This window comes from Atractosteus spatula, chromosome 1, assembly GCF_055471065.1.
Source record: "Atractosteus spatula isolate fAtrSpa1 chromosome 1, fAtrSpa1.hap1, whole genome shotgun sequence".
NCBI lineage: Eukaryota > Metazoa > Chordata > Actinopteri > Semionotiformes > Lepisosteidae > Atractosteus > Atractosteus spatula.
Window position 1 is genome coordinate 58574823 of NC_142706.1, and position 25606 is coordinate 58600428.

General features: G+C 54.9%; 2 protein-coding genes across 3 annotated transcripts in view; one reads left to right on the forward strand and one right to left on the reverse strand.

The window, feature by feature from the left end:
* The window catches only part of adcy6a (adenylate cyclase 6a), a 63675-nt gene extending 55147 nt beyond the window's left edge, over positions 1-8528 (reverse strand). For both annotated transcript variants that reach the window (XM_088912684.1, XM_088912674.1), the window contains exons 1-3: positions 8295-8528; positions 2923-3097; positions 1499-2444 (exon numbers count right to left, since the gene is read on the reverse strand). In XM_088912684.1, coding sequence (XP_088768810.1) covers positions 1499-2443 — 945 coding nt within the window. In that variant the 5' untranslated portion in view covers position 2444; positions 2923-3097; positions 8295-8528. The remainder of the gene's footprint in view (positions 1-1498; positions 2445-2922; positions 3098-8294) is intronic.
* Positions 8529-21099: 12571 nt separating this feature from the next.
* Positions 21100-25606, forward strand: part of cacnb3a (calcium voltage-gated channel auxiliary subunit beta 3a) — a 59952-nt gene continuing 55445 nt past the window's right edge. The window contains exons 1-2 of the mRNA XM_088912840.1: positions 21100-21171; positions 23732-23824. Coding sequence (XP_088768966.1) covers positions 21106-21171; positions 23732-23824 — 159 coding nt within the window. The 5' untranslated portion in view covers positions 21100-21105. The remainder of the gene's footprint in view (positions 21172-23731; positions 23825-25606) is intronic.

The window sequence follows — 25606 nt, forward strand, 5'->3', positions numbered from 1 at the left end:
ACATCCTACAACACACAGCACAACACCACACACACACATCCTACAACACACACTTCCTGCAACATACAGCACAACACCACACACACATCCTACAACACACAGCACAACACACACATCCTACAACACACAGCACAACGCCACACACACACATCCTACAACACACAGCACAACACCATACACATACATCCTGGAACACACGCACCACACACATATCCTACAACACACACCACAACACGACACACATACATCTTACACCACACACACATCCTACAACACACGCAGCACACACGCATCCTACAACACACACCACAACACAACACACACATCCTTCAACACACACATCCTAAAACACACACACATCCTACAACATACGCACCACACACATATCCTACAACACACACAACACAAAACACACAACACCACAAACACACATCCTACAACACACACACCACACACACATCCTACAACACACACAACACCACACACACACATCCTACAACACACACAACACAAAACACACCACAACACCACACACACATACTACAACACACGCACCACACACATATCCTACAACACACACCACAACATGACACACATACATCTTACAACACACACACATCCTACAACACACACATCACACACATATCCTACAACACACACCACAACACGACACACACACATCCTACAACACACGCACCACACACATATCCTACAACACACAACCATCCTACAACACACACACCACAACTCATATCCTACAACACACACACATCCTACAACACAAACACCACAGCACGACACACACACACACATCCTACAACACACCAACCACACACATATATCCTACAACACGCACACAATACACCATAACACACACACACTACACCACAACATAACACTCACACAACAAACCACACCACAACACACGCATCCTACAACACACACACACACACATGCAACACACCACACCACAACATAACACACACACATCACACCACACACATCCTACAACACACACCAACCACACTACAACACAAGCCTGGCCATCTCTCAGGACTCACCCTGTCCACCCAGCCCTGTCACACATATCCAGCATTAGGGAGCTCAAAGTGACAGCTGGCTAGAGTCGTTTACACAGTCTGTGGAGTCCCTGAGACCAACCTGCACCACATCCCCTCCCCCGGCTTCCCCGTTCGCCTGCTCCTGTGAGATACTGCGCTGTGCTCTGCTTTTGCCAGGATCTCGCTTAACTCTTAACTGCGTCTTTTACTTTTACCTGAAGGCAACAGCACACCCGGCTCATGTGGCCCCCCCGGGCAGCCACAAGGGTTTAATGTGTAGGCCGCAAGCCTGCTGCTGGGAAGCCACGGACAGCCTCCGGGCTTCCGTTCCAGCCAAGCTCAACAGGGCGGATTAAACGCAGGAAAAACGGACTCGAGCCCGGTCGATCACCAGCTCTGCTCCGGGCGGGCGGCCGGCCGGCCAGCCTGTCCCCTACCTGTTTCCACAGGAAGCTGTCCTCCAGGTTGAGCCTCCAGGCGGTGAGCATGTGGATGGAGGAGAGCACCACCCCGCTCAGCACGGCCGCCCTCATGCGCACTGGCAGCAGGGTGTAGATGATGTAGATGAAGAACACGGACCACCAGATGCCCTCGGAGGCGGAGCGCGGCTCCACCCTCAGCACGCCGAAGACCTGCACCACGAAGAGCACGGCGATGACCAGGTAGCTGACGATCCACATGTAGTCCTGGTGGAAGCCGTTGCGGTTGCAGACCACCATGAGCGCCAGGAAGAGCGCCATGGCCACGGCCAGCACGGAGGCGTAGGCCACGTCGGGGGGTCCCTGCACGCAGTGGAAGGCCAGCATGACGCCGCACACGATCACCAGCACGCCCATCAGCATGGTCAGGCTGCTCTGGTTCAGCCGGAAGAAGTACCGCTGGTACAGCCGCTCCAGCTTGGCCGACTGGAACTTCTTGGACTGGAAGACCCGCGCCACCCTCTGCCAGCAGTCCGCCGCCGTCAGCACGCCCCCGGCGCCGCCCGCGCCGTCCTCCGCGTCCCCTCCTTTCCTCCCCTTCGCCTCCCCGTCCTCGAACCCCAGGTCCACCGACTTCAGCCCCACCTCCCCTCCTTTCTTGCCGTAGTGGTCCTCCTGCCAGCCGCAGCGCAGGCCGAAGCTGCCCCCGCCCCCGCCGGAGGCCACGCCCCCGGCCCCTCCCACGCCGCCGCCCCCGGCGGCCCGGTTGTTGCCGCGGTGATGGTGGTGCGGGGCCTGGGCGGGGGGCTCCATGGCCTCGGGGTCCCGCAGGCAGCTCATGTAGCGGGGTCCGCACAGCGAGGAGCCGGCGGCTTTCCGCTTGGACTTCTTGCCATTGCGCTCCCCCCACGCGGTCTTGCGGTCGTCCACCCTGGCGACTAGGAAGCCACTGAACCACGACATCCTGCAGGGGGGCAAGAGGGACGGGACAGGGGCAGGGGGGGAGTCAGCACCCCGCAGGAGCACGGCTGAACAGAGAGAAGCCTTCACAACCCACCCCAGCCACTTCTTCTCATCAGGGTCGCGGGGGAGCTGGAGCCTATCCCAGCAAGCAATGGGCTCAGGGCAGGATACCCCCTGGATGGGACACCAATCCATCACAGACACACACACTCTCACACCAGGGCCAATTTTCCCAGAAGCCAATTAACCCACCAGCATGTCTCTGGACTGTGGGAGGAAACCCACACTTACACAGGGAGAACACGCAGACTCCACACAGACAGCACCCCAGAACTGAACCCCGAGCCCCGGCGCTTTGCTCACCACTGCGCCACCGCGGTGTCCTCGCCTTCCTGCTATTCAGATTCCAATCATGAGCTTCCCAGAACAAAACCCGGAGACGGGGATCTACGGCTTCCCCCCCGCCCTCTCGCTCTCACCTGTCTGGGTCCCGGCCTGTGTCCCAACCCGGCTGGCCGCTGCTGGACAGCTCATCTATCCACCTGGGGGCGCAGGGAGAGGCGGCTGCGAGGGGCTGGAAGGGCTGTGCCCAGAGCAGAGCAGGCCTGAGGGCCGGGAGAGCTCCTACTGCGTCTGTCCGCTGGGCCCCTGGCGCTGAGGATGAGGACAGAGAGGAGCAGCGTCAGCCCCCGGCGCAGCCTCTACACCCTGATCATGACCCCGAGCCCCACGCAAACCCCAGCCCTGTGCCCCAAACCCACCCAAACCCCGACCCTGTCCCCCAAACCCACCCAAACCCCGACACTGTCTCCGACCCCCGCCCAAACCCCGACCCTGTCCCCCAAACCCACCCAAACCCCGACACTTTCCCCCAAACCCCAACCCTGTCCCCCAAACCCAACCCAAACCCTGACTCTGTCCTCAAGCCCCCACCCAAACCCCGACCCTGTCCCCCAAACCCACCCAAACACCGACCCTGTCCCCCAAACACCAACCCTGTCCTCCAAACTCACCCAAACCCCAACCCTGTCTCCCAAACCCCGACCCCTACCCTGACCCAAACCCCGACACCCACCCCTCGACCACAACCTCGAACTCCAGCCTGAACCCCGACCTCAATCCCAACCCTGCTGGGGCTCCCCTTTAAGGCAACGAGCCACTGGAGATTTGCTGTGCTTCTACAGCACATTGGATTGGCTGCTGGCGTTCTGTTGCTTGATCTACATGGGCCAGAATATTAGGAACCACCCCTGAAATAATGTGTAGGACCTCAAAGTGAGGAGTTGCACAGGGATTTGAAGACATCACAGCCCCATCATATCCCACTCCTGCAGCAGGACGGCCTTCAGCTGGGATTGTGAGGAGGGTGGTGGTGTGTGGGAACTGAACTGGACAGGTCCACTGGTTCCACTGGTTTCCAGCAGGAGGGAAGTCAGGGGATTGTTCTGGCCAGGGAAGGTGCTGGGAGTCTGTCTCCTGCTCCTCCAGCCCAACCACACACACACACTGCCCCCTACCGGGAGGGTCTGTTCATTGGACTGTGAGGTTCCTAATTTTATTTTTGCCAAATTAGAAAATAAAAGATTAATTACATCAATCACCTAACTTTTTAGGATGATGATTAAATCTTAGATAATTCATCAACCCATAATCCATCTTTCAATATTCTTAGGGGGTCACAGATCTATCCTTCCAAACCATGTCTTACAGCATGAAGAAATAATATTGCTCTAATTAAATGGTACTGTGTGAAATGCACCATATTTCACAAGCTGCCCTGCACAGCTCCGTTCCTGCAATACTGCAGTTTAAACCAGCATGCAGTCTAGGCACTGTTGTTGTATGGTCTGTAGGCATGTAGTGTTTTGGTGCTTTATAACATTTTTATACCGTTCGCTAACTCAAAACACTAATAAAGATACACTGGGCACAACCCCCAGAAGTACAATGTGCAAAATTAGCTACTATAAAAAATGTGATGAAATTCCACCGATCCATCCATTTTAAACCACTTCATCCATTACAAGGTTGAGAGGAAACAGGAGCCTACCCCAGCAAGTAACACGCACAAGGCAGGGTACACCCTGGATGGGACACCAGTCCCTCGTAGACACACACACTGAAACCACAGCCAGTTTTCCCAGAAGCCAATTAACCTACAAACAACACCTTTGGACTGTGGGAGGACCCCCACATGATCACAGGGAGAACATGCAAACTCCACACAGACAGCAACACAGATACAGAATTGAACACAGATACATTGCTGCTCCCAGGTCACTAAGACCCCTGCAGTCCTAGAGCACTGCCCCCCTCTGTCATGGTACCCTGCTGAACACACTCTCAGGACACAAGACAGGGCATTAACGAGAGGAGTCCATTCAGCCTGTCCAGCCTGTTAGGTAGTCAGCAGCTAATTGGAACAGGATCTCGTCCAGCTGTGTCTTGAAAGAAACCAGGGTTTCGGCTCCAACACCACAGCTGAGGAGCTTGTTCCACACTCCCACCACGCTTTGTGTAAAGAGTTTTAAATGCACCTCCGCAAAGTTTCCACTTGTGACCTCTGGCTCACGTTTCACTGTTCTAAGCTTCTGATAACGCGTCGGTCAGGATGGAACCCTGGTCAACTGTTTGGTGGCACGATGACCCCTATATCACCCAGGAGCCCGTCTGGTCGCTGGTAATAGATTGATGGTGAATTAATCTGATGATCTCATCCTGTTTCTTGAAGGAAACCAGAGTACCAGCATCAATAACGTGTCACACCCTCCAGAGACTCAGCTGTAAACTCTGACACAAGAGCTGCTCCCCTTCCACAGTCCGACTTAAGGACGCGCTGCATGCCCCCACTGCTCTTCGTGTAAAGGCACCTCCTTCTATCCCATCCCCTCGCCTTGGAAACTGAACGGGGAGCCGGGCTGTTGGAGAGCCAGGAGGGCTGAGCTCTAAATACATTTTGAACTGGCAGTTAATGAACTTGAACCAATTACAGGCTCAATTAAGCCAGAGGCAGGCGATGTCCAGCTGCTGACTCAAGACATCTACGAAACCGTCTCGAATCAGGGCTGGAGACTCGCGGGCGGGAACCCCGTGTCATTTCCAGCGTTCCCTGTTTCACACAAACTGCGGGCGACAATGGAAGCCCTCCTGAACGCAGGCCGCAGGGGCGGTGTGTGGTCTCACAGAGATTAAATGGCGCGTGGTTCCCTCAGCTTCCTCTGAGTCAGATGTTTACTTGCTCATATCTGAAAGCTGAAAGACAGCGAAAGCACAGCCCCCTCCCGCCCCCAGAAAATAGGAAAGAGCAGAGAAGCCGAACAGGACGAGGTCACTGATCGAGGCCTGGGTCCTGGTCCGGGTGGGCCGGAGCGCGGGGGCTGTGCACACCTCCTCTGGGGCTGCAGCTGGAGAGGGCGGGAGACGGCAGGACTTCGGCCGCTAAGGAGACAGGATCCCTGTCTCGCGGAGGACAAGAGTTTGGGCTGCTTTCAGCAGGACTAGGACATGCTGCAGTGCATGGATCTGCAACTGTACAGCTGATCTGAGCCCCTGTCTGCCCCCGGGACGGCCCGCCTCTGGGGGTATCTGCTGCCCTCTGTACAGCTGATCTGAGCCCCTATCTGCCCCCGGGACGGCCCGCCTCTGGGGGTATCTGCAACTGTACAGCTGATCTGAGCCCCTGTCGGTCCCCGGGACGGCCCGCCTCTGGGGGTATCTGCCCTCTGTACAGCTCATATGAGCCCCTGTCTGCCCCCGGGACGGCCCGCCTGTGGGGTATCTGCCCTCTGTACAGCTGATCTGAACCCATATCTGCCCCAGGATGGCCAGGGGTATCTGCCTTATCGACAGGCAGCAGTCAGGTGGCAATATTCCACACTCCCCTTCCCCTGTCTGGGGCCACTAGCCACATCTCAACCGCCTTCTGGGTCTGCAGCACCCCAGCAGGACACCCCAACCCCCGCCCCAGCGAGCCCCGGGCCTGGCGTCACCCGCTGGGCAGCGCTGCCGACAGCCCGAGCCGGCCAGCTGTGGCCCAGTTCGGAAACATGTCGTGTTGTTGAAGCAAAAATAGATTTCCTCACCCCCCCCCCCGGCCCTGCCCCGACAGACACATCGTGAAATCGGACTCTCTCAGAGCCCGTTCCCACCGGCCCGGGCGCCCGGCCAGGAGAGAAATAATATATACTTACACATCCTCATCCTCCGCCATTCAGACAGGAGACAATTATAACACGCAGGAGCACCAGCTATTACGGCAGAGCACGAGAAGACGCTAATTTCTCCCGATCGGGACGAGACCGCGGGGCCCCACGGCGCGCGCTCCCCCGAAGTTCGCCCGTGGGGGGGGGGAAGACTCCACGGGCGCCGATTCAAACTGCGACCCCCTGCAACACGAACGGGCTCGCGGTGCCCCCCATCTCACAACGCCTTCTGTTTGTTTTCCTTTTCTCGGTAACCATCTACGCTTAGAAAATGTGTCTGTGTTAAATTTCGTGGGGGTTTTCGTTGTTGCTCTTGTCGTGGTTGTCGTGCAGATCTCGTACGGTTGGACTGGATTGGGTCGGTCCGAGGCACGCGGGCGTTACATAACTCGACCGGCGCTCCGCACGCGCTGCAAGCCCGCTGCTCTCGAGCTCGGCCCCGGACGCGAGCTTCCATTTTTAGACGCTGCGCTAGAGAACTCACCACTGGCGCAGCGGTGCCGTGACAACAGTCCCACAGACGCTGCATTTTTTGGGCTGGCTTGTTCCAAGATCTTATCTGCAGGGGCTGCAAATCACGCTGTCAGTGCCCAGCATACCGTTTCACATGACTGGTGCGAACGGCGCACTCGCCGACAGGAGGTCCACACAGCCAATAAACTCGTCCGCGCTCTGGCATTACATAACTACGGCCGGGGCGTTCCGCTCCTCACAACACGACAACAGCGGTGACCCTGTCGGCACGGTTACAGTTACAGTGCGGGGCCGCCACGCTGCTGGCACGGGAAAGCGCGTTTTCGGCGTCACATCAGCCGGCAGGAAACAAACAATATGTTGGGAGTTGGGGGGGGGGGGCAGAAACACGCCGCTGTCACTCCTCTTCACGGCCGGGCTGGTCGCATTCCAGCGCGGCGCATCGCCCGCAGGTCCCGGAGGCAAACGGGACTCGGCGGCGGCTCCGACCTTTTTACCGTGTCCCGTCGGCCGGCGGGTCACTGATGGTGCAGCGGGTGACACTGACGGCCCGCTCCCCCTGCCTCCTGCCTCCGGTTGAGCTGGAGCCGGCCACGACTCCGGGGCAGGGAGAGCGACACACGGCAGCACCGGTCCACCTTCAAAACGGCCCTACGTGGCACACACATGTCTGAAACATCACGTACATGACACGGCTGCGAGTGCGCCTCGCCGGGGACCGGGATGAGTGCGAGCCGTCGGGCTGGTCCTCCCCGCCTCTCCCCGGGCGCGCGGGGGTCCCCGAACAGCCCCCGCAGCCAGCGCGCGAGCCGGGAGCCCCGCCGCGCACTGACGTCCACCGCGCGCGGAACAATGCCCCACGAGCCCGCATTCCAGCGAAGTGGACCAGGCGGACAGACACCGGCCATCGGGGGGGGGGGGGGGGGCTGGAAACAGCACAGAGGAGACTCGGCGGAAGAGGGCTCGGACCGGACTGGAGCACAGCGCCGATTCCCCCCCCTGCCCCTGCGACACCCCACACACACCCACCCCCCCCCAAAACACACAAAATCCGGTCCTATCAAAACAACAACACGACCTGGGCAGCGCTCAGAAAGGCACGCATTGATCATGCACAGGCGAATATCTGCAGCACGCAACACACTCTGAGGGGGGAGAGGGACAAACTGACTCACCATGGGGGTTTTTTAATACCGCGTACAGCTGTGATGATAATCCTCCCTGAGTCCAGAAACCCTCAAAAAAATGAACGCCGCCGCGCTCTCGGGACTCGCCGCTCTTCCTAAGGCGAGCGTCCGGCTGAGAGGTGACGTCGTGTCGCGTGCATCGGGGCGAGGGGTCCGGGGGACTCGCGACTCAAACAGCCCCTCCGTCCGCCTCCGTTTTTCCGCCTGTTCTCCCTTCCCTGCCCGCTGGAGCGCCCGTCACATCCAAGCTCTCTCGCTCTCGACTCTCTCTCTCTCGTCTCTCTCCCTCTCTCTCCAGCCGCCGCGTCTGCCCCTAGAGGTCGGTCCCGGCTCGCAGAGCGCCGAGCGAGCGATACGAGTTCATTTATCTCCCCGAGCGCTCGCCCGCCCTGTGCCCCGCAGGCCGGCGGCTCCAGCCCGGGTTTTTTTCCTCTTGCTGTCCGGCAGAGAAAAAGAAAACCCCACACACAGCCTTTACCCCGGATACGGATTATGAATATCAATACAGGATCTTCGTGCCTGGTTAAAACCCGAGCCCCTCCGCCGGCTCCAGTGCTCGGTTCACGCCGCAGACCGCACCGTCCTTCCTCCTGGTTCCGCTGACTGACCGACAGCCCGTCGCCCCGGCTCTGGTCACTCCGCACGCTGCCCGGGGCTGAGACGTGTCTATTGCTCCTTCCGCGGCGACGCGCACTGGATGCGCTGCGAGGTGGTTTCAGACGCGCGTCCGGCCGGGCCGGCTCGGTCTGTGGGTCACGTCACCCGTGTCCGCGACGGCGCAGGTCCCCCAGAACGGAGCGCCCACTCGGGAGTGCGGCCGCGCGAGGCTGTGCTGTGACAGCGTGCACCACCCGCTCCCACGCGAACTTGGGCACACGCACACGCACACGGGTCCTAAACGTCTTTCAGGTCCTTGATGTTTCTGGATTGACGACGGATTCATCATTATCGATCCTATTTTCCTGTTCTTGCCCCCAGTGAAGAGAGCGAGAGTCCGGAAATCCGGAGTAAGAGTTTCAAAACGCTCTATCGATCACCTTGATTGATCAGTGAATACACACGTTCAATAACTTTAACAATAAAGGTCCGTCAAAACAATTTAAAGGTTCCCGACACCGGGGTCCCGAAGACCCCCACACACAGAACGGACCCCTTCATTGGCATATTAATTGGATGAACTCAATGTCATCGATTGTTTTACCATCTCCCAACATGTGGGAATTTGCCTCCAAACAGCTGTTTCATCAGTAATGCCTGATCAGCTGGGGATGTAAAAACAGTTGAAGATTTCCAGTCAAACCATTCAGAATTCAGGCAGGTAGCAAGTGTGACTGGGACAAGGTGCAGCAGGACTGGGCTGTCCTGGGATGGAACTGGGAGCCCAGGCCTGGATGAAAGGGCTATATTTACAGATCTAAACACCCCAAGTCTCCCCAGTACGTCTCCCCAACTGTCCAACTGGTGCTCTTGGTTTCTTAATTGTTCCACAGATCCACAGCTGTGCAGGAGGGTTACAGTCCTGGGGACCCCCCCAGTCCAGTCAGTCCAGGGGTCTCCAGCCCTGGTCCAGGGGAGCCCCAGTCCAGTCCGTCCAGGGGTCTCCAGCCCTGGCCCTGGGGAGCCCCAGTCCAGTCAGTCCAGGGGTCTCCAGCCCTGGTCCAGGGGAGCCCCAGTCCAGTCCGTCCAGGGGTCTCCAGCCCTGGCCCTGGGGAGCCCCAGTCCAGTCTGTCCAGGGGTCTCCAGCCCTGGCCCTGGGGAGCCACAGTCCAGTCAGTCCAGGGGTCTCCAGCCCTTATCCTGGGGAGCTCCAGTCCAGTCAGTCCAGGAGTCTCCAGCCCTTATCCTGGGGAGCCCCAGTCCAGTCAGTCCAGGGGTCTCCAGCCCTTATCCTGGGGAGCTCCAGTCCAGTCAGTCCAGGAGTCTCCAGCCCTTATCCTGGGGAGCCCCGGTCCAGTCAGTCCAGGGGTCTCTAGTCCTGGTCATGGGGATTCCCAGTCCAGTCAGTCCAGGGGTCTCCAGCCCTGGCCCTGGGGAGCCGCAGTCCAGTCTGTCCAGGGGTCTCCAGCCCTGGCCCTGGGGAGCCCCAGTCCAGTCAGTCCAGGGGTCTCCAGTCCTGGTCTTGGGGATCCCCAGTCCAGTCAGTCCAGGGGTCTCCAGCCCTGGTCTTGGGGATCCCCAGTCCAGTCAGTCCAGGGGTCTCCAGCCCTGGCCCTGGTCTGAAACAGAATGACATTATGGTCCATCCCCTGGTCAAGTACAGTATGACAGCAGCACCTCATCACACAAGCAAGCAGGAGAGGTTTCAGACTGTCCGGACCAGACTGCACTACAATACCCTGCAGAGCCAGTTTACAGAGGAGGATTTAGGGAGAAGCACTAGTGATCAAGACATGGGCATCAGTAAAGGGGCTGTATATCGTACCTGCAAAGGAATAGGTTTATTCCATGCTGAAAAGAAAAGAGACACAGTGTTTCGGCTGTGGAGCCTTCTTCAGCTGGATATATAGTACCTGCATGTCTGACTCTCCACGGATTATCAGCCTGTGGCATTTCTATGCGCTGTTGTTTCTGTACCTGTGGCCACACTGTGTCAATGTGAGAGAGAGGGGGTTTGCAGGCGCAGTGCAGAACGAGCTCTTCTGCCCCCTCTGTTGATCATCACGAGATATCTGTGCTCCAGAGACACAGGCAACAGGGCTGCCTTTTGCACCGCAAATGTGCTGAAGCCATTATTTTTAGCACGCGGCGCTGACCTTGAAATCAGACTCCGCTCTTCCTGATAAGTCAAGAAACGCAACATCGCGGAACAGAAAGTTAAACAAATGGGCCGCAAAGGCAAGCTCACAGGCAGGAACGCGGAACAGACCATCCTGGGTGGAGAATAGGAGCTACTTCTACAATACTCACAGGAGTCTAAACAAACCGCCCAGTCAAGGTTACAAGCAGACATCCAAAGATTCATCCTGAAAAACGGCTAAGGTTGACTAGCTATTGAAAACTCCTGATCTTAACTCTACTTCTACTCCCAGACTAACTCTCCTAACCCTGACCCCAGCCTTAACACAAACCTCGATCATAAAACCCCGCTCGAACCCTGACCCCAGTCCTAACACCTACATCAAACCCTGACCCCAGTCCCGACCCCCAGCTCGAACCCTGACCCAAGTCCTAAGCCCCAGCTCGAACCCTGACCCCAGTCCCAATCCCCAGCTCGAGCCCTGACGCCAGTCCTAACCCCCCGCTCGAACCCTGATGCCAGTCCTCACCAGAGAGGCCCGAGGAGTGTCCTGGGGCAGCCTGAGAGCACGGACGTGAGACGCTCAGGTGATCCAGGGATGGTGGCTGATATGAGCACACTGGTCTGGCCAGCCCCACCCAGCGATGTGTGCAGAAGTACTTCCTGTTCTTGCGCCGTGACCTCAGGCTGAGTTCGCGTCCGTGATCGCGCGCGGTTCTTATATCGGCCTGCCGCCCCACTGCTGACACCAGTTGATTTACACAGTCTCTATAAATAGCACTTTACAGCGTTGCTATAAAATAGACATTTTGGGTCATTACAATGCAAACCCATTCCTGTTCCCAGACAGGAGAGCTGAAGTACTGCAGGGACAGCTCGCAGTTTCTGTTACAGGGCCCGGCTCCAGGTTTTCTTGATAGTGGTGGTCCTTGATTGAGTGTTCCCCATCTTCCTTCCCCCTTGCACATTTTCCAGCGAGATGGGTTCCACCGTGTACATGTAGCAGGTTTACACTATCCCAACTATCAATGGGGACAGGGTGGTATATAGAATCCTGGTTGATTAGATTATATGATTTCTCTCAATTGAGGGGGGTCAGGGACCAACCCCCTGGGGGTGTTTCAAAATAACATAGTGTACCCCTATAAAAGAGCACTGCAATGCATGACCCCCAATAATGAGGTATAAAGCCTTCAGTTTTGGCAAGAAACCCAGGTGTTCTTGTGCCATTTGTTTTAGGATACCAGAGGAGCCATTGCCCATTGGTAATTGGTAGTGAATTGATCCCAGGATCTCACCTCGCTGTCTTTTGAAAGAAGCCAAGGTATCGGCTTCAAGAACATGGCTGGGAAGCTTGTTCCCCTCTCCCACCACCATTTGTGACCTGGTCTCGGTTTTTCTTTCTTGGTGATCGGGTCTGGGGGTCTGTCCGCAGACGCAGGGAGGGAATTTCGGGGTGGAGGAGACACTCTCTGTGGCTGTCCTGGGGTGGAGCGCTCGGCACAGCGTCCAGAGGGCAGAGCAAACAGCGCTGTTTGCTCAGCGCTCAGCTGCTGCTGGCCTGGTCTGGCCTGTCCTGCAGGTTGCTGTGTTGGTCCAAGGAGGGAGCCTGTGTGTTTGTTTGACACATGCAAGTCACCCCTGCACAGAGAGGATGCCTCATCCCTGCCCTGTGTGCACAGACACAGGGAGATCCCACACTCCCACACGCCCCCGGAGACACACACACACACGCAAGAAGAGACATCCTGGCCTGCACAGCTGCAAAGCCTGCACACACTCACACACATAAACACACACACAAGACGAGACATCATGGTCTGAAGCACACACACATGCAACCTTCTGCACGCACACATAAACACACACGAGAAGAGACATATTGACCTGCAGAGATGTAAAGCCTGTACAATCAAACACACACACAAACGTCTACACAAACACACACACAAACACACACAAGATGAGACATCATGACCTGCACAGTCACATAAGCTTACACATACAGTATGCACATGAAACACACATGATGGGGTTCCAAATCACCCGGCTCAGCTAAACTCACTAATCTCATTTCTGGCCCAAATGGGACTATTTCCTCTTTTTCTGCATTCTTTTCAATTTCTTGCTGTACAAGATGCACCTCATTCATGCTGGAGCCTTCAAACATCTCCAGCGTCCTACAAAGAGGTGCTGAGGGGGATGAGGAATGGGGGGGGGGAGACAGCTCTGTGGCTCCTACAGGAAGGAGACTTCAGTAAGAGGGTTTCTTTGGAAAATCAGGATCAAAGGAGCAATGAAGTATTCATTACATGGTTGTGGCATGACTGAAAGTAACCATCTACCACTTCAACTGCACCCCAGCCAAGCCACAAAGGTCAGACAGCCCCTTGCAAACAGCAGCAATCACCCCAACAACACACCTGGCAGCGCCCACCCCTCCTGTGCCAGCAATGTACTGTGGTTCATCTCCCATCATCAACCAAATGTCCTAGGGCATGTCTCCACTATTTCTAAGTTGATGAAATTTGTTTCATCATCATTCACAGTCCTCCTAGAGCAACGTGTCTTAGTTTTATGCAAGTGCTTGGGTTAAGAACTGATGAATGGACAGTACAGATAAGGGGAGAATGCTCAGAATGGAGGGGGGCTGTCATTAGGGGAGTACCACAGGGATCAGTACTAGGACCACTGCTCTTTGTATAAATCGATTATCTAGAGTCCAGTATAGTTAGTAAACCTGTCAAACTTGCAAATGATCATTTAGAATATTGTGTACAGTTTTGGTCATCGTGTTATAGGAAACTGCTTTTTTCCCTATATAAATGCAAACAGATCCTTTTGGGGGCTAAAGTGAGTGTCCTACACTGCTAGGTTGAAGGAACTGAGTCTCTTTATTCTGAAGGGAGTGTCCTGCACTGACAGGCTGAAGGAACTGAGTCTCTTTAGTTCGAAGGGAGTGTCCTACACTGACAGGCTGAAGGAACTGAGTCTCTTTAGTCCAAAGGGAGTGTCCTGACTGACAGGCTGAAGGAACGGAGTCTCTTTAGTCTTGAACAGAGAAGACTACAAGGGGACCTGCTATAATAATTCAAAATCGTCAAAGACAGAGCCTATCCAGTGGACTTCTCCATAATCAAAAATGAAACACAAACCAGAATACATAAGTGCATTTACAACCAAGAACAGGAGGCTCTTCTATACACAGAAGGTGGTGAGAGTGTGGAACAAGCTGGCCCTGTTCAGCCATGTTGCTGAAGCTGATACCTGGTTCCTTTCAATAAATAACTGGCTTAGGTCATGGAATCAATTAGCTACTGAAAAACCAAACTCTCTAAATAGGATGAATGGCCTCCACTAAACATTCTTATCCTCTTAATGGTATTTGGAAGACGCCTTGTTTTGGGCTGTCAGAGATGGCGTTAGGAGCACCAGGATGGACGCTATGCGGCGCTGAGACTGAAGGTGATTGCAACCAATTGGCATCCAAATGCCAAAAGCAAAAGTCGTAGTCGAGGCAGAAGAACTAGGTCAGGTAGCCAAAAGGGTCAGGTCAAGAGCTGTAGCGCGCACCAGAGAAAGCCGAAGAGGACGTCTCACTAGTGAGTGGGGGCTGAGAGGAGTGAGAGGGTATCAACAGGGAACTGTATTCCCAGAATCCAATTAACCTCCCAGCATGTCTTTGGACTGTGGGAGCAAACCAGAGCACTCTGGGAAACTCACCGAAAGGCAGGGAGAACATGCAGTCAGCACCCCAGGTCTGGAGCAGACCCCAGGGCCCAGTGTGGCAAGGCAGCAGCGCCAGCCCCACCGGTGCCACCGTGCCACTAAACATACTGAATCATGTGGTGCAGGCAGCACTGTTTTCTGTAAACAGCACAGAAGGGACTTCTCATGGCAAAGACCCAGAGAGCGAACTGAGCTACAGGTAAAGAAGAGAGTAGTGTCACGTCACCAGATGGAATGGAATAGTCCAAATGGTGTCAAAAGCTCGCTGCCGTTCTCTCTCTGGAGGGGAGAGCTTTCTCCTTCACTGAAAGTCTCACGTATACAGCAGCTCCCAGTGCTGGAGCCGTGTGAGTGAAGGCCTGTGCCTGGTTCACGTGGAGTCCAGGGTATCCTGGAACTCTGGCTTACATGCTCTCTCTATCCAAGAATACTTCTACCTGTGTGAGAAGTGCATCGCCTTCCCCCATCCAGTCTGTAAGTCAGCCTACACGTTGTGTGCTCGTTCTCTCTGTGAGCAAGGTCACTCACACCCGCGGAGTTTCCGCTGGGTCCCCTGTGGTGTATCGGAGGGCTAGACCACATTCCTGAACCGCACCAATTAGCTCACAACGCCCCGCCCTGCACGCCCCTCATTGGCCACCCTGCCGGCGTTGCCTGGCAACGCCACTCCACCGTGAAGGCAATGGGTCCCAGCCCGTCAATCAGCCCGATAAGTAAAAATTGCTGTGTAAACAGAGTCGCTACGGCAACCATGAAAGGTGAAGGAAGGGGGAAATATATATAACCCACGCACACCAGGAAAAAAAAAAAGACCTTTCTTATCAGAAGGCCTGCCTGAGCAATACCTGTAGAGACAGATTCCCTCAAAGAGGAAGCTATCAGAGGCTTTCTGTTTGGGAAAAGAGTGTGAAGTGGTTAAACAAACACACACTGCTGTAGCTGAGGGCTAGAGAGGTGTATTTAAAGTCGCACGCAAGCTCAGGATCTCCTCTCCTCTGCTTGAACAGAACAGAAATACAATGGAAAGGCTCTACACGCAACCCGCCAGTAAATCCCGAGGATGGTGAAGATGACTGTTTCCTCTTCCAGGCGTGCGCTGTGCTGCTCTGCCTCACAGAGCGCCTCAGCACGAGCCACACGCGTTTCTGCGCTTGATTCTCTTCCGCTGCCCAGGGCTCCTCCAGCGGAGAGGAGGAAGAGCGGGGTCTGCTCTTCAGGCCCGCCCTGCCTGCCCTGCTGCTGTGGCCTGGCCTGGGCATGAATGATTCCAGCTCTTGTTCAAGCACCTTTAAGTCATCCTGTGGGGGGGGGGGGGGTTCTGACTTATGAAGGGCGTCAGAACTTTTCCCAGCACCGGCTGGCCACAGAAACAGCTGGGTCGCCCTATCCACCAGCTGAGTCTGCATCGCCCCCTTGTGGAACTTCATGGGATTTGACCATGGCCTCCTTCTCCCCTGGGGTACCAAACCATCCATTTCTAATCCTCTTTATCCGGTACAGGATCGCGGAGAGCTGGAGCCTATCCCAGCAGTCAACGGGCGCAAGGCAGGGTACAGGCTGGGCAGGACGCCAGTCCATCACAGCACACATATAGATATACACGCACCAGAGCCAGTCTTCCCAGAAGCTAATCAACCTGTCATCTTGTCTTTGGACTGTGGGAGGAAACCGGAGCACCCAGAGGAAACCCATGTGAACATGGGGAGAACATGCAAACTCCACACACACAGCACCTCAAGTCCGGAATTGAACCCGGGGCCCAAGTGCTGTGAGCACCACTGTGCCACCGTGCTGCCCATGGGGTACCAAACCCCCCAACCTTTTTGTTGAACCTCTTTCTCAGTAACCTACTGTATACAATTCTCTTTCCTACTTTAACCTGTCTCTCACACAGATACAAGAGCACACCAGCTTTCACAACATCATGGTCTCCTCTGGAAAGGTGGCTCCAGTGAACCTGTCCCGGGTGTCGAAGTCTTCAGCTGTGCCTGAGCCGCCCTCCCCCCCCCCCCCCCCCCCCACAGTCCAGCTCCTCCCCTGAGACCAAACACAGCAGCGCGTAAATCACAACACAGACACACACAGGCAGACTCTCCGCTGGCGCATGAGGCATTCCCTGTGTCGACACAGTCTGGGAGAATAAATATTAGTGTTTTAAACGGCTGAGTATTAATAACAATAACGATAATAAGTCACAGGGCTAATGAGTCAGTGGTTCTTGGTCTGACATCTCCAGCAAAGGACAGAGCAGAAACTCAGCGTCCTCTTCTTTCTGAACTAGCAACGAGGAACCTCCTGGTATCAAGCCCTGGTTTTAAAAGTCCTGCGGGTCAGGACTGGGATCCTCACTCCTACTTGTTATGGGCGCACTCAGGAGTGAGGTCTGGGGTTGTTCTGGCCAGGTGGAAGTCTGCTCCTCCGGCCCGAGCACACACACAGTACATTAGGGGCCCTGTAATTAACAGACCCTTCCAACAGGGGGCGGTGTGTGGGGTTGGGCTGGAGGAACAGGACACAGACTCCTATCACCTTCCCTGACCAGAAAAATCTCCTAATCTCACTCCTGGTGAAAACCAGTGGAACCAGTGGACCTGTCCAGTTCGGTCCCCACACACCACCACCCTCCTCTCACTCCCAGCTGAAGGCCATCCTGCTGCAGGAATGGGATGGAATTGGGCTGCAGAAACTTCAGATCCCTGAGGAATCCACCAGCTGACAGACACCTAATATTTTATCTGATGGGGAAAGGGTGGAGGGGTTTTCTAACATTTGGCCAGTGAGAAATAATTCCTCATCTTGACAACGAGAGTACGTTTATTGACTATTAAACTGAGTGAACTCAGTTCCTTCACTGCTAGGTTGTTCTGAAGGGAGTGTCCTGCACTGACAGGCTGAAGGAACTGAGTCTCTTTAGTCCGAAGGGAGTGTCCCGCACTGACAGGCAGGAGGAACTGACTCTCTTTAGTCTAAAGGGAGTGTCCCGCACTGACAGGCAGGAGGAACTGACTCTCTTTAGTCTGAAGGGACTGCCCCATACTGAACAGGCAGGAGGAACTGAGTCTCTTTAGTCTTAAGGGAGTGTCCCACACTGACAGGCTGAAGGAAGTGAGCCTCTTTAATCTGAAGGGAGTGTCCTGCACCGACAGGCAGGAGGAACTCTTTAGTCTGATGGGAGTGTCCCGCACCGACAGGATGAAGGAACTGAGTCTCTTTATTGTGGATCAGAGAAAACTACGACAGGACCCGATACAAGTGCTCAGAATCCTCAGCGGAATCGATGGTCCAAGTAGATTACAGCAAAATGAACAGTGAAGCACGAACCGGAGGACTTAAGTGGAAACTATGTGACACGCATTTAAACCCAAGAACAGAAGGCGGCCTGTCCTGCGTGCGTCTTACACTGCTCCTGTTTCTTGCCTCCCCCGTGACCCCATGTTGGAAGTAGCAGTTAGGAAATGAATGGAAGGATGAACAGGAGGCACTTCTTTACACAGAGGGTGGTGGGGGTGTGGATCGAGCTTCCCAGCTATGCTATTGAAGCCAGTACCCTGGTTTGTTTCAAGAAAAAGGGGGTGGAGATCCTCCGATCGAGTCGCTTCAAGAAGCCAATCGAGTCGGGCGGTTGTCTCGTGTGTGACCTCTCTCGAGCCGTGACACGGAGGTGCTCTCTTGGGGTCTCACCTCTGTGTGGCCTCCCGTTCTCTCCGGCTGCGTTTCTGCTCAGGCTCTCACCGCCTGGCCCAGATCCACGAAGCCGGGGAACATCGAGAGACTGTCAGCGCTGAAAAACCACAGCAGACTGCAGCTCTCTGTCTGATTACAGTTTATTACAGCTCGCCGGGGAGACTGCAGCCTGACACCAGCACTGGGGATCAGCACAATTCTGGAGATGGGGAACAACGCAGGGAGGCCAGTGAGACAGAGGGTAGCAGGAGATCACGGATGACACAGACCCCCTCCCAGGCCTGGAGCGACTCACATGTGCACCTAGGGACTAAGTGGGAGTCCCATCTACTCGCTGCATCGCGCTGGCGGGACAATGTTTCTGCGTGTACCAGCCCGGCTGCGGCGAGCAGCAGGCAAAGCCGGCCCAGATGCCGCACTCTCGGGCTGCTCGCTGCCCTGCACACGTGAGGAAGTTTCTTGTCATCGTGCTCCCTCTGGTGGTGAGATTAAGCATGGCCATCTTTCCGACACAGCACAGTAACGTGCGTATACTTCAGTTGCAGGAATAGGCAGTGAAATTTTGATACTTCTGTTCAACTTACGGCAACAACACCTCCCACCTGTTAGGATGAGATTGCTAAATACACAGTTATTACCGACAAATAAAACCAGTGTTCTCCAAAAAGATGGTGATTTGCTGTTTTGGATGGAGCATGCTAGCTAAATTAAACCCCTCTTTCTCAAACTAACCGGGGAAGAGAAAGAGTGATGCATGCATGAGAAGATCTTGAATACATTCATAGCTGTGATCTCTAGCCTAGAGGGTCACTGGCTACCTCAGGCCCGAAAAGTTCTCTGTGTAAGTGGTAGGGCCCCTCAGCACAGGGCACAGAGGGACACAGGGTGGACACATCACACTGCCCCCTCAGCACAGGGCACAGAGAGGGACACAGGGTGGACACATCACACTGCCCCCTCAGCACAGGGCACAGAGAGGGACACAGGGTGGACACATCACACTGCCCCCTCAGCGCAGGGTACAGAGGGACACAGGGTGGAGACATTACACTGCCCCCTCAGCGCAGGGTACAGAGGGACACAGGGTGGAGACATTACACTGCCCCCACAGCGCAGGGCACAGAGGGACACAGGGTGGACACATCACACTGCCCCCACAGCGCAGGGCACAGAGAGACACAGGGTGGAGACATTACACTGCCCCCACAGAGCAGGGCACAGAGGGACACAGGGTGGACACATCACACTGCCCCCACAGCGCAGGGCACAGAGAGACACAGGGTGGAGACATTACACTGCCCCCACAGAGCAGGGCACAGAGGGACACAGGGTGGACACATCGCACTGCCCCCACAGCGCAGGGCACAGAGGGACACAGGGCGGAGACACTACACTGTCTCCACAGCGCAGGGGACAGAGGGACACAGGATGGAGAAAGAGAGATTGGGAGAAAGAGGGAGAAAGGGAGGGTCTTCACTAATTTGTTTGTATGTCTGCCCTGTTAATTGGGTTGTTTAATCAGTTTTAATTATCTGCAAAGTGTCCGTTGGGAATAGTGGGGCTGCAGTGCCTTTGTGTTTGCAGCACCTTCTGGAAGTTGGTTAATATTGAAATCTATGGGTGGTGCTACTGTACATCGTGCTGTTGTGTGGGTATTGCTGTTAAAACTGTGGCTGTTAATTCCCTGTTGCAATTGTATGCTGTCTGTTACTGTGCTCTCGCCATACTGTATAGGATCAATCAGGTCAATAAAGTGCTTTTCAATTGAACTGAGAAATGGCGAGAAAAGGACAATTAGACAAAAAAAGGAAAGAGTATGCGGTGAGAGGAGGGAGACAGAGAGAGGATAGACAGAGAAGAGACAGAGGGAGGGGGGCAGGGAGAGAGAGACAGGGACAGAGAGAGAGACAGGGAGGGGGGGACAGAGAGGGAGAGAGACAGGGAGAGAGAGAGACGGGGGGGACAGGGAGAGAGAGAGACGGGGGGGGACAGAGAGGGAGAGAGACAGGGAGAGAGAGAGACGGGGGGGGACAGGGAGAGAGAGAGACGGGGGGGGGACAGAGAGGGAGAGAGACAGGGAGAGCGAGATACGGGGGGGACAGGGAGAGAGAGAGACGGGGGGGGACAGAGAGGGAGAGAGACAGGGAGAGCAAGAGACAGGGAGAGGGGGACAGAGAGGGAGAGAGACAGGGAGAGACTGGGAGGGAGAGGGGGGGACAGAGAGGGAGAGAGAGAGGGAGGCAGGGAGGGAGAGGGAGAGCGAGAGAGAGGGAGAGACAGAGAGGGGGGGAGACGGCGCTTCCAACAAGAAACAGGCGATGTGCCTTCCAACGACAACACGAGCAATGGCCTGAGAAAGAGAAAAAATAACCAAAGCGGCGTCATTTTGTCCACACAACGGAAACGTCTCGGTTTTGTTTATTTCTCGCCTGCAGCCGTTTCCTCTGTCTTCCTCGCGGCGCGCGGCACGCCGCGGACACAGCCCGCATGCTCCTCGCGCCGTCGCCCCGCGCACCATGAGGCTCCCCTCGCTCCTCCGCCTGCCCGCGTGCGCTCCGGCCGCCGCGCCGCGTCCGCCTCCCGCGCCGCTCGCCGGAGCCCGCGAGCGAGCCCCTGCCCGCGCCCTGTGAGTCCGCGGTGCGAGCGAACATGTCGGTCTCCTCCGCGGCTCCCGCGCCCGGCGCCGACACCGGCTCCCAGCCGCATTATTTCCAGGTGAGGATGACAAACGTAGGTAGTCATTTCCTCGTTTTCCATTTCCCCTGGGAGGGTGGGGGGAGATTCGGCTAACGATGATCCTGAAAACAGCTCCGGCCCGCGGCGCCCAGGTCCCCCCGTTGCCATGGAAACGCGGGCGGGCGCTCGGCTCTCCCCGCAGTCCGCAGCGCCGGTGGAGCCCACAGGCGGCACAGCTGGTTATCGGCTGCAGGACGGGGCGGCACAGCGCGGCGCTTCTGTTCGATCCGCGCTGCGGGGAAATGGGCTGTGAATGTCATTTCAAAGGCTCGTTCCCCCGTCGATCTGCGGCCGCCGGCGGGCCATGCCTCCCCCAGCCTCGGTCGCTCGCTGCGCGGTTATTTCCACAGAGGGGTACCGGAGCTCGGCGCTGTCAGCCTCTGGCCGGGAGCTGGACCCCCTGTTCCGTCTTACCTCGCCGGGCGCGCCGGGTCACGTGTCTGAGGGCCGGGCCGGACTCACCTGTGCCTCTGCGGCGTCTCCTGCCCCAGCACTGCTGGCAGATACGGCACCAGTGTGCGCCCCTGCCTCCACAGGCAGCGGGATACGGGGAGACAGGAGCTGCGGTGAACGGCATTCCACCAGAGGCCTGTGCTTTCATGCATAAGCTGTCTCACAGAGTGAGCCTGAACTGTGCGCTCAGAGCAGAACTTCACAGTCCGTGTGTCTGCTGTCTGTCTCGTCTCTTTCTTCATCCGTGCTCCTCTGTTAGTCTGCCCCCCATCTCCCGCTTGCCGGATATCAACCAAACTCAAACCAAACGGGAAAAACCGCTTCACATAATGTTGTAGAATGAAACCAACAGAAGTGGGAAAAGCAGTAATGTCATCAGTAAAGCAGCAGTAATAGTAGCAGTAGCAGCAGTGTTGTCATCAGTAAAGCAGCAGTAATAGTAGCAGTAGCAGCAGTATTGTCATCAGTAAAGCAGCAGTAATAGTAGCAGTAGCAGCAGTAATAGTAGCAGTAGCAGCAGTGTTGTCATCAGTAAAGCAGCAGTAATAGTAGCAGTAGCAGCAGTAATAGTAGCAGTAGCAGCAGTGTTGTCTTCAGTAAAGCAGCAGTAATAGTAGCAGTAGCAGCAGTGTTGTCTTCAGTAAAGCAGCAGTAATAGTAGCAGTAGCAGCAGTGTTGTCTTCAGTAAAGCAGCAGTAATAGTAGCAGTAGCAGCAGTATTGTCATCAGTAAAGCAGCAGTAATAGTAGCAGTAGCAGCAGTATTGTCATCAGTAAAGCAGCAGTAATAGTAGCAGTAGAAGCAGTATTGTCATCAGTAAAGCAGCAGTAATAGTAGCAGTAGCAGCAGTGTTGTCATCAGTAAAGCAGCAGTAATAGTAGCAGTAGCAGCAGTAATGTCATCAGTAAAGCAGCAGTAATAGTAGCAGTAGCAGCAGTGTTGTCATCAGTAAAGCAGCAGTAATAGTAGCAGTAGCAGCAGTATTGTCATCAGTAAAGCAGCAGTAATAGTAGCAGTAGCAGCAGTGTTGTCATCAGTAAAGCAGCAGTAATAGTAGCAGTAGCAGCAGTAGCCATCAGTGAAGCAACAGTAATAGTAGCAAAAGCAGCAGTATGTCATCAGTTAAGTAGCAGTAATAGTAGCAGTAGCAGTATTATCATCAGTAAAGCAGCAGTAATGTCATCAGTAAAACAGCAATGATAGCAGCAGTAATAGTAGAAGCAGCAGTAATAGCACTAGCAGCAGCAGAATAATAGTAGCAGCAGGAGTAATAATTGCAGTAGCAGTAATAGCAGCAGTAGTAAATGCAGCAGCAGTAATAGTAGTAGCAGTAATAGCAGCAGCAGTAATAATAGCAGCAGCAGTAACAGAAGTAGCAGTAATAGTAGTAGCAGTAATAGCAGGAGCAGCAGTAATAGTATCAGTAGCAGTAATAGCTGCAGCAGTAATAGTAGCAGTAGTAGTAATAACAATAGCAGTAATAGCAGCAGTAGCAGTAATAGCAGTAGTAATAGCTGCAGTAGTAGTAATAGCAGCAGTAGTAATAGCAGCAGCAGCAGTAATAGTAGCAGTAGTAGTAACAGCAGTAGCCGTTATAGCAGCAGTAGTAATAGTATCAGTAATAGCAGCAGTAGCAGTAATAGCAGTAGTAATAGTAGCAGCAGCAGTAACAGCAGTAGTAGTAACAGCAATAGCAGTAATAGCAGCAGTAGTAATTGTAGCAGCAGTAGCAGTTATAGCTGCAGTAGCAGTAATAGCAGCAGTAGTAATAGTAGCAGCAGTAGCAGTAATAGCAGTAGCAGTAATAGCAGCAGTAGTAATAGTAGCAGCAGTAGCAGTAATAGCAGTAGCAGTAATAGCAGCAGTAGCAGTAATAGCAGTAGCAGTAATAGCAGCAGTAGCAGTAATAGCAGTAGTAATAGCTGCAGTAGCAGTAATAGCAGCAGTAGTAATAGTAGCAGCAGTAGCAGTAATAGCAGTAGCAGTAATAGCAGCAGTAGTAATAGTAGCAGCAGTAGCAGTAATAGCAGCAGCTGCAGCAGCAGCAAGAGTGCTAACACACCCCTCTCCCTCTTCCTGCCCACAGCTGCCCAGGAAGTTGCCCAAGAAGAAGAGCCGCTTCAAGCGCTCGGATGGCAGCACTTCCTCCGACACCACCTCCAGCTTCATCAAGAGGCAGGTAAGAGCCGGCGAGCGAAGCTGCGGCCCGGGTGCAGGCGAGGTGTGATAGGAGCCCGGGAAAGACGTGCCGCAGCTGAGAGACCGGTGCCCGGTTTCACTGGGGAAATCTGACCTGAGGCCATTGGAGAGCGAGGCTGAGCTATATTGCACAAATACATGACTTGAAAAGAAAGGAAAGCTTCTGTGTCGTAGCCAAGGTTGTGAAAGCAGTAAAGAAGAAAGAAGAACATCATTCTTCGGCTGTTGAGAAAGAAACGAAACTGTTGAGAAGTTTTTCAACATTTCCACATCCCAACAGAGCTCCAGTGGAGCAGAGGCAGATGTGCTTCGCTGGTGTAGTGAGTGATAAATCCTGGCCAGGCACTAGTTTTTCCCGACCGCGCTCTGTGATGCTTCTCCACGCTGGCTAGTTCAGTACACGCCTGTGGAGTTGGGGGGCAGAGTCCGCTCCCCCAGCGCCCCGCCGCTCCGGCCTGGCAGCTGGAAGGGCCTTGCAGGGGGTGGCGCTGGGGCCGGGGGGCGGTATTTTGGGGGGGCAGGCTGTCAGTAGAGTGTCTGGCAGGAGAGCTGGCTCGTGCACCTCCAGCTACTTGTCCTCTGGCCGGGCCGGTACCTAGGACGCGTTCTCCTGGGCGTGGCAGGCGGACTTCAGAGAAAGCCCTGCGGGGAGGTGAGAAGGCACAGCGCAGTTCAGGGCAGCTGTGGCTAGCAGCTGTGTTACACAGGCCCTCCGGAGAGCCCGCAGGGACACACAGGGCTCTCTCACTCCTTGGGCTACAGGAGACAGCTTTACTCAGAATCAAACTCCACCCCAAGACTGGCTTTCCTTCGGGCCCTGGCGAGCCGAAATTAAGAGCCAGGGCTCCTGCAGACAGGCGCTCTGCTTTTAAACACATCCGGGGCTGACTGTGGGCAGCCAGGGACAGATCCTCGGGGGCCAGCCTGTTCGATCTGTGAACTGGTGGCCGTGGTCGGGCTGGGTGATGTCTTGGCATGCTACAGGCTCAGGGGGAGTCTGACAGTGTCGCTCCTATGGGCGTCCTTGCTGCTGCTTACTCCAGATCCTGTTAGGCGTGTCACATGGGGTCTGGGGACGCTGTGATAGCAGGCTGAGATTTTGTGTCTGTCTGAATTAAGGAGACTAAAAGTTCCGCCGTGGACAGACGGCACTATACCTTAGTGCACAAGCTTGTTTCAGTTTTGTTGGCTTGGCCATAGATTGAATTCTGAATGTGGCTGCATGTATTTAAATGGCGCTGGGGCATCCCTGTTGTACCGGCCTGCAGTGTGGCTCTGCTGCTTCTGTGTGGTTCCCTGCGTGAGGCGAAGTCCGATCTAGTTAGCACGACAAGTACTGCACAGACAAGACAATAACAAGGCAAGAAAATAAAAACATAAATGAAGTAGTAGGCACCTTATCAGCTGCAAGCATATACGTTATACACTTGTGGCTAGGTCGATGAGGCAAGAGACCAATTCTGCAATACCTCGATTGTCCACTAGGTGGGAGCTTTGTTTAGTGTTAGCGTTGGACTAGTTCCATAGAGTCAGGGTGTAGCAGGACTGTTTTCTGACAGTAGCAGTGTGCGTGATACCTGTTAAGTTCCTGTTGTGTTTAATCAGTCTTCACAGATCTCCTTTCTAAGACCATTCTCAATCCACATTACATGCTCATGCCCTGGAGAGTTGGACATGTATTGCTCTGCAGCTCTATCTTTTCATCACGTCGAAGTCTCCATCACTGCAAGTTTAAATTATATCAATGATAGGATCCCATTCC